The 641-nt window shown below is 36.8% G+C and overlaps 1 protein-coding gene across 1 annotated transcript in view; it reads left to right on the forward strand.

The window, feature by feature from the left end:
• The window catches only part of LOC112519855 (trafficking protein particle complex II-specific subunit 120 homolog), an 18,825-nt gene extending 18,184 nt beyond the window's left edge, over positions 1-641 (forward strand). Inside the window, exon 10 of the mRNA XM_025128164.1 lies at positions 297-641. Coding sequence (XP_024983932.1) covers positions 297-517 — 221 coding nt within the window. The 3' untranslated portion in view covers positions 518-641. The remainder of the gene's footprint in view (positions 1-296) is intronic.

Genomic DNA, 641 nt, shown 5'->3' on the forward strand with positions numbered 1-641 from the left:
ATTTTGTTAGAACTCAATGATTATCCTAATTATATTTTAGATTTTTTATATTTAAAATGAGATGTTTATCCTGTATTGGATTGTGTTTATCTGCAGTTAGCTACGCGAATTCAGTTATGGGATGAAATCGGATAGAGATGAAATCGTTTAGGGATGAGCGGGTTTAAGAGTTTAAGAGATTAAGAGTTTAAGAGTTTTTAAGAGTTTTTAAGAGTTTTAGCCAAATGTATTATAATATAGTATAGATTATATGCTTGACAAGTGCATCATGTGTTCGATTCTGGTGTTTACGCTAGGTACTTTGATCGGTGTGAAGGTGGACATTCCTCCACTCGAGGAAATTAAACATTCTTTCTCTCTTTATTTCTTCATTCCGGGTGAGTACACATTGTTGGCTGCTGCGGTAATAGATGAGCCTAATGACATTCTGAGGGCTCGTGCACGTTCTGTTTCACATGATGAGCCAATCGTCTGTCGGGGACCACCTTATCATGTTCGAGTAAATGGTACCCTGTAAAGTCTTTTTATGTCCATAATTCCACGACTACATGCATACGTACTATATATCATTCATGTTCCAATATTTTGGTTGCACATAATCTTAAGATCACCATAGTCAGTCACAGTCACAGGGGTGGCCA

The sequence above is a fragment of the Cynara cardunculus genome, assembly GCF_001531365.2.
Source record: "Cynara cardunculus var. scolymus isolate 2C chromosome LG 10, CcrdV1, whole genome shotgun sequence".
Classification (NCBI taxonomy): domain Eukaryota; kingdom Viridiplantae; phylum Streptophyta; class Magnoliopsida; order Asterales; family Asteraceae; genus Cynara; species Cynara cardunculus.